Genomic DNA, 7,940 nt, shown 5'->3' on the forward strand with positions numbered 1-7,940 from the left:
ATGTGAGCAGTTAAAAGACATGCTTTTTCCTGTCTCTGGGTGGAGAAAAGTGACCCAAATTCTCAGAAGTTTTTGGGGAAGCTTATGAGTCTCAGATTAGACCTTCTCTAGATGTCATCAGAGTTTTTCCTTTTCTTTAGACACTTGTTCATCCCACTGAATAGACCTGAATCTGTCATTGCTCTGCCTATGGGCATCCTCCAGGTGCAGTTCTATGGCAAATTTTACTATTGGCACAGTTGAGCAGATATTTTCTGTGGCAGTAACACCTACAGATGAATCAATGTAGTAAAGTGCCCTTTTATTTGCAAGAGTGAAATTTCCAGATATTAGTCAGAACATTTTAAGTTGGCAATCACAAGTAGGCCACATTTTCCATCTAAGCACATTGATGTGACACTTGTGACTTTAACCAGCTAACACAGATCATCAAGTGCAATGTTCCAAACTTATTTCAGGGTACCCAGACAGGAATTGTAACAGAACCTGCTTCAAGGGTTGAACCAATTCATCTAAGTATTTCAAGTTCCTTCCTGTAGAGATAGAAGGAATGGTGGCATAACACTGAATAAACGTCTAAATCTTTAAATTAATGCTGACTTGGATGTGAACAAGAGACGTGAGCAAATACAGTAATAAGATGAGAAGCTGGTTAGTAGCAGCTGAACTTCAAGACTGTGATTAAAAATTTCTCATTTAAAAAATCTAGAATTTTTTTCTTCAGGTTTTTTGTGTCTTCTGGATTTGCAGACTGGTCATTAAATCTTACAAAGCCCTATTCCAAGCTTTTTCCTTGGGACCATCCCTAACCCTAGGCTGATTTACCTGCCTAGGGTTAGGGTTAGGGTTAGGGTTAGGGTGTAACTTGAAGTCGGATCCCTGGGTGTGTCTACACTGCAGCTGAATCTAGAACAGATGTCAGGCAGCCCAGGAGATGGCTCAGGGCAGCTTGGTAAGCAGGGAGCCAAGCACAGTGTGCTGCTTCTTGCAGTCTCCTTTCTGCTGGAGACTGGTACTCCAGAGCCATGTGGCCGTGCTGTGGCCTGCAGAAGTTTATAAAAAGAACTTCATCTTTGGGGGGTTCAGAAGAAAGGGTGGCTTTGACGTGAGGATGGAGGAAAATGATGGACTCTTGCTTTGAGCCAGGCAACACAAGCTCAGTAGAGAGGAAAAACTGATCTTGGATGCTTACACATCAGTAAACACATGTGGAGTGTCAGCTGTGGAGTTTTTTGGGGTGGAGGGAGAAGAAAGGTGCATTCTTCAGTAATGAACAAACCTTTTCTCACGTGTGTGGATAGGAAAAGCTGGATTCTAATACAACTCTGTGTCCATCATCAGTGAAAATGGCAGGAGCATGGCATCATAACAAGTTTAGTGATGATTATTTGATCACAATGCAACATTAGCTCTATTCTTTAGCTGTAACTGTTACCTTGAAACATTTGACACAAACATAGTAAGTCAATACCTTCCCAAGAAACTCGAAATGTGTGTATATCATTAGCTACTCATTACAGATAGAGAAAATGAAATGAAGAGAGTTTAAATAACCCAGTAAACCACTAACAGAGCTGGAAAGAGCACGCTGAGCCTTCTGTGTTGCTCATTCATTGTTCCACACAGTTGCACATGCAGAGAAGTGGTGTGGTTTCGTTCAGGGAGTACAGGTGAGGCATTGGAAGGGAATGTTCTTGGTGGCGAAAGGAAGTTTTGACCTGGAGGCTCCTTGCTTCAACACTCCTGTGCTGAGGTAAAGCAGCTCTTTCAGCTTTACCTTTGCTGCATGTGCCCTGGGTTTTACCTCTGACACGAGTGCTCTCTGTTTCCTGTGACAGCAGCACTGTTCTGCCCTGCCTGGAATTGGTGTTAACACCCAGGAGTCTGTCCCTGGTTCCTGTTTCGGTTCATTTCCAAAAGCATTGGCCCATTGAAAAGCCCTAGTGAAGGAACAAAAAGTACAGAGTGTGTATGTATGTGTGTGTGTGTGTGTGTGTGTGTGTGCACAGAAAAATCTTCTGCATGTTCTAGTTTCTCAGGGCAGCTTTACACTCCTGGGGAGAGTGTCCTAGGAAAGATGTGACAGACCAGTGTTGCTTTCAGGAGTCTCTGGAGCAAGATCCTTTTCCAGGGGCACAGTGTTAAATATATCTTATTTTTAAATTGCTCTAAAGTAGATCACTTGGGGTCCTCTGTGGATTCAGTATATGTGATCTGTTAGTCCAGATACTTGAGCTCTTCTAACTTTTATTGTTTTATTTGTTTTACACTATACGTCTTTGCTGGGAATGTATGCTGAATGTATAGCAAGCATTCCAACCTGCTGTGGTCCATTTACCATTTCTCCCAGTTTTTTGCTTGGGAATCCAGGCTATCATTTTCTATCTGTCCACATGTGCCACAAGACAGTGTCAGCAATTAAATGTTAAGCTCTTCCTGTTAAAATAGCAAATAAATTATTTTGCAAACAACTAATCTTCCACTCACTCTGTGTACATGTGTCCAGCCTTCTTGTCACAGACCGCCAATTAGTTCTTGTCCATCCTGCAGGAACTTTCACACAGGTGTTTATAGGTGGGAAGAGTTACATGAAGGTTGTAAGGACCAGATTTTTTAAGGACTAAAAAGGGTTTTAAGCACTTACACTGAAACTCGAGTTTCTCAAAGGTAATTCTCAGCTTTTACTTAGAGATGCATGGAAGAGATCTGAAGCAAGTGAGCCCCTAATGTTTCCCCAGTAAAGCTGTGTGCTTACTGCTCCTTTAATTTCCTAGCTGACTCATCTGTAGGTCAAAAATGGTATCAGATGCACAGATATCAGCAATCAGTAGATTCCAGCAGTTGCTGCCTCCCATTTACCTGCTGCATAGGTATGTAGGATTTTACATATCAAGAGACTCTGTTCCAGTGGAAGACTAATTTGTGGATTTCTTAGTATTTCTGAAGAAATGCAAGTTTTTGTAGCTGATGGACATGATGAGAAAAAGATGACTTTCTGATTTTACTTACTGCATTCACTTATTTTAGAGGCACATTTTTAGCTTGATTTTAGTATTTATTACAGGTGTATTTTCTGGAAACAAGTTGATTTTATGTAAACCTACCTGAACCAGCTGGACTGCTCCTCTTGGAGCATGGAGTGTGTGGAATGCCTGAGGAATGCAGAGGAAGCCCAGGTACTTAGTGCAGCTACAGGCCTGGGGCCAGATTCCTGCCTGAGATGCAGCCCCTGCTATTAGCTGAACTCTAGAGCAAAAGCAAGCTCTTCATATAATAAATATGAAATAAAATAAATATGAAATAAAATCAGCTATGCTGGGATCCTCTGTGATTTCCACTTCCAGGCTGGTACAGGGATGACACTGGCAGCATGGCTGGAAAATAGAGTTCCACAGGGAGCACAGGCACCTCCAAATTTAGACATTTTCAACTGTGTTCCATGTGGACATGGTTGTGTGGTTTAATCCACTCTTATTCTCTGTCTGTTCCAGGCAACTCTGCATGGGTGTGCTGAAGCTGTTTGCAGTGTACCAAGTTCTAAGGCACATTGCAGCTAGGGCAGTACAAAAATCTCTACCAGAAGAATGGGGAATGTTTTTTGTTAGGAGTGTAATTGGGCCCTGGTGATGCCATTTCAGTTCTTTCAATATCCCCTGAAAAGGGGCTGCCATAAATGCATTCTGCAGTTTTGAGTTGCAGCATCACGAGTTAAAGGAGTTAAAGTGCCTCTCTGCATGTTTTTTGTGATGTTTGTGTCCCTGTACAAGTTGAACAAGCATTGCCCTCAGGCAGCTTCTGTCTTGTAAATAAATCCTGCTTTCAGCTGACAGACCCTTTCTGGATGTTTTTCTGCAGGCAGCCAGTCCTACAGGAAGTGAGAACAGTTCCTTTCCTCGAGAATCACCTGTCACATTGCTGAAGGACAGAGCCAGCTTCCTGTAATGAGCTTCACTGGTGACCTACAGAGGAGAGTGAGGTTGTTGGCACTGCAGGCCTTGCACAGGGACTGGGGATTATCTGATGGGATGTGTCTGTGGCCTCTAAAACTGCCTAAGACAAGGGCCTTGTTATTAGAATTTGAGTCTCAGCAGCAGCCCAGGACTGACACAGGAGATGGATATTTTCTGATTGTTTGCTCTAAAGTGACATTGCCACCTTGAGAAGGAACTCCTGCTCTCTGCCTTCTGTGTCAGTGTAAATGGTCTTTGGAAACAGAATGTAGGCTCAGCCCAGGAGTCTTACCAAGAAAATGTATTTTTTACTTATTGCTTGCTGAAGCAGCCTGCCAATTGCTTTTTTAAAATTTTGCTTGTGTGACTGGGTTGGGAGGTGTCTGTGTTCAAGGGATCTGTGTGAAGAGGGACAGTGTCTGCCACATGTGCTGAGCCTTCCAGCCCAGAGCACTCCTGTGTGGGGTGAGATCTTCCTGACCCTGAAGAGGAGGTATTTTATCAGCTTCTGGTTGACCTGTAGCAGATGAAAAACACTGTTACAGTGCCCAAGGCACCATCCATGCTCACCTCTGAGCTTTTTATCTGCAGCAATTACTCCTATTACTTCTTTCTGCAATTTTTTTGTTAATTCTACTGTTTAACATCTGTGGAATGAAAAATCTTTTTTTTTCCCCCTGGAATGAAGAGCTTTGCTTCTTCATTCACAGAAGAAACCATGAGAATGTGAACAGATCAGCAGCAACTTTCTCTTTACATGTAACTGTGCTCCATCATCTTTGGTGTTTGTTGGCTTTTTTATGTTCTTCACTTCAGAGCAATGACTGTTTATGTCTTTATGGAATTCGTGCTGGTCTTTGGTGCATGTGAAGTGCTGGCCAGACAAGAGAGATCAGGAATCCTTCCACTAAATAAAAAGCAGCAGTTAGTTCTGCGAGTGAATTACAAGGCTAGTGCTGTTTGTTGTTTTTTCTCAACAGTAACAGTGACCAGGAAACACTGAAGTCTTCACTGGGGGTTGGCTTTTGAGTAACACCCCTTCATGTGACAGCTGCTAGGACACATAAATGCAGTTTACACTGGGACTTGGCTGCTGCTGAGGAGGAGATGTACAAAAAGCTGACATTGTATTTGCCATAGTCAGACTTCAGAAACAAATGTTTGAATGAGTATGAAAATGGGGAAGGTAAGGCTTTGGTTTTGGAGAGCAAACAGGTGGAACACAGCCTGAAAGATAAAGCAACTGCTGTAGTGACAGTGCCTTTCCCTAAAGTAAAGAGTTGTAAAGCCATTTCTGTAGAGCCAGAAGAAAGCTTTGTGCCTCTGATAAGAGATTGAAATGGGCCTCTTGCTCTGTGGTGGCAACTGAAGAGCCAAGGCCACTGATGTCATTGCTTCAGACCCACTGAGATCAGTGATGCTGTGTCAAATGTTTGCAGAAAGTTGTGTTTCCCACACACAGGTTCAGGAAACCCCTTTGGATAGACATTAAATTAGAATGGGGATGTTTTGTAGGAGAAGACCTCCTGACCTCCTTAAAATCCAGTCAATTCATGTGGAAGTTACCATTTACTACTCAGTGACACCAAGCAGGCAGAGTATGGGTGTTGCTTTAGCTCCCTGACTACTCAGGACATGAAGTGACTCCAGACACTTGCTAGCCTCTGTCCCACAGATCCCCATGCCAGACAAAGGAGTCACAGAAAATCTCTGACTTGTGCTTAGTTTCATCTGCCTCCTCTCAGAGCTGATAAACACAACTAATGGGAAAATGTCCTCTGGTTCACAAAAAGGCAGTAATGGAAAACAGCCATAAAAGTTCACCTCTGGCTTTCCAGGATAGGCAGAATTTCCTCTGAAATTGTTTTTTTCCAGCACTGTAGCATCAACAGCCAAGTTGTGAATGAAGTGCTGAGCAGTTCATTTGCATACATGAATAACAGAATGCTCCAGCAGCTGAGTTTTATTTACCTTACAGCAATGCTGTGCTTCATGTTGGATCTGTGCTATGTTCATGATAGATCTGATTGTGTAAGATGGAGAGCAGCTTTTGAAAAGTGTTGAGAGCAGACTAATTTTTTTGGGTGGGTTGGGTAACAACAACCCCAAAACTTCACTGATTCTATGAGTTAAAACTTCACCACCCCTTGCCAGACACCCCAAGATGGTTGGTAGGTGTGGCAGCTGCTCCAGCAGATCAAGATTCATGAAAACTAAAATGCACCTTGCTGAGTTGGACTGAAGGGAACCAACTGAAGTGTGTGTGCTTGTGTGTTTCTTGCTCAGGCCTGCTGCATTGCAGAACTCTGTATGTATATTTTCCCATGTTCTCTTAGCTGTGTGAGCATGGAGTTTGAAATCCAAGACTATTTTTATATTAATGCATGAGAATCCTGATTTTCCAAATACCTGAGCGAAACTATGGATGTGCTTAGAAATAAGTTATCAGCTGAACAGTAATTTGAGAGGCTGAGGAAGTAACATGTCCTCCTTTCCTCTGTCTTCACAAAAAAGCCCCTGTGATGGCTGTCAGGAGATTTGAAGCTAATAAAAAATGTCAATTCTGCCTTTGTTCATAGAACTGCACTCTTTGGGGTGGGAAGGTCCCTGAATGAAGGTCAGTAGCACACACATAGCAAATTCAGCACCTCACTCTGAAAAGTTGCTGGGTGTCTTTTGCATGTGCCTTGAAGAGGTAGCTGCTAGATTCAACACCCTCCTGGGAAATTCATAACAGGAGCAGTGGAAATTGCTGCCCTTGTGGGAGGGGTGTGATTGCACTTAGAGTAGCTGTAATTTCCTTCACAAAGAGCAAATAAAATTATTGCAAACGACACGTGGATCTGCAAGGAAAGTTTGTCTGGGACCAAAGTCCCAAGTGATGCTACCATGCCTTTTGGATGTAATTGCTGTATATTCAGTGTCATTTTGTTTATGCAGAGTGTTATCTGAGTCTGTGTAAGGATACTGAAGTTTGCATAGAGGGCTCATTCTGGACTATCTTTCCATGACTAAATAAAAATGCTCCTAAAGGGTTTTTTTTTCTTCTTTCTCTTCTGATATATTTGGGTTGGGGGTCATGCAACTTTTTTGTATGAATTTCTTTACATTTCACTCTGGTTTATTATTGATAAATTCTGTCCCCAGCAGTTTTTATCTCCATCTAAGTGGGAGACAGCTCCCTTCAGTTCAGCCTGGCCTGCCTCTGCAGAGGTAATGGTGTTTACTCAGAGGTGTTGCAAAGCAGGCATGAACCACTCATTGTTTGTGGTCTCTCATGAGAGCCCAGGTATGTGGGATGCCACCAGCGACACTGGGTTGGTGTCAGAAGTATTATTTGTTGTACAATTTAAGTGGGTAAGGGAAGACAAGCAAGGAAGTTCTCTGGAGGGAAAATATTGCTGTGATGGGAAGGGACAGTGGTTTGGTTTGGCTTTGAGTTGTCCCTTTAAACAAAGTTTCACTAATCTTTATAAATCATGGGGGAGATGGCAGTGCAGAGATAAGGAGCTCTGCGTGGTGTTCATGCACATCTTGGTGTGGTGGTAGCCAAGAACCAAACATGTCTTCCTTGCAGGTGTTTAGCTATATCCAGACTTCCTTTTGCTAGGGGCTTGAATTTATCTTTGAGACAGAACCTCCTGGCAGTTTGAACCATCCTCACACTTGCTTGCAGTCTGACTGAATATTGGAACAAGCACTTTCCCAGGAGAGGAAATGTGGGAGAGTTGGGGGGTGCTCCTTGCTTGACTCTAAGGAAGGAGTGTGTGAGCCCTGCCAGGCACCCCGGGCACCTCCTGTGCTCTGTGAGCCCGAGGAGGGTGTGGGCATGGCACAGAGGATATCTATAATATCTATATGATATCAATGTAATAGAGGATATCTACAATTACAGCCTTGCAAACCTCCACTGATCCTGCAGGAACCCTGTGCCAAATTACCTCTGTGGCTGAGCCACGTGGACTTCTCTGGGCTAGGCTGCACTTTCCC

General features: G+C 43.2%; 1 protein-coding gene across 2 annotated transcripts in view; it reads left to right on the top strand.

Annotated features, from left to right (window-relative positions):
* Positions 1 to 6,985, top strand: part of ARMC9 (armadillo repeat containing 9) — a 57,910-nt gene extending 50,925 nt beyond the window's left edge. For both annotated transcript variants that reach the window (XM_005418971.2, XM_031055468.1), the window contains one exon: positions 3,856 to 6,985. In XM_005418971.2, coding sequence (XP_005419028.1) covers positions 3,856 to 3,878 — 23 coding nt within the window. In that variant the 3' untranslated portion in view covers positions 3,879 to 6,985. The remainder of the gene's footprint in view (positions 1 to 3,855) is intronic.
* Positions 6,986 to 7,940: the final 955 nt, after the last annotated feature.

The sequence above is a fragment of the Geospiza fortis genome, unplaced genomic scaffold (assembly GCF_000277835.1).
Source record: "Geospiza fortis unplaced genomic scaffold, GeoFor_1.0 scaffold172, whole genome shotgun sequence".
Lineage (NCBI taxonomy): Eukaryota > Metazoa > Chordata > Aves > Passeriformes > Thraupidae > Geospiza > Geospiza fortis.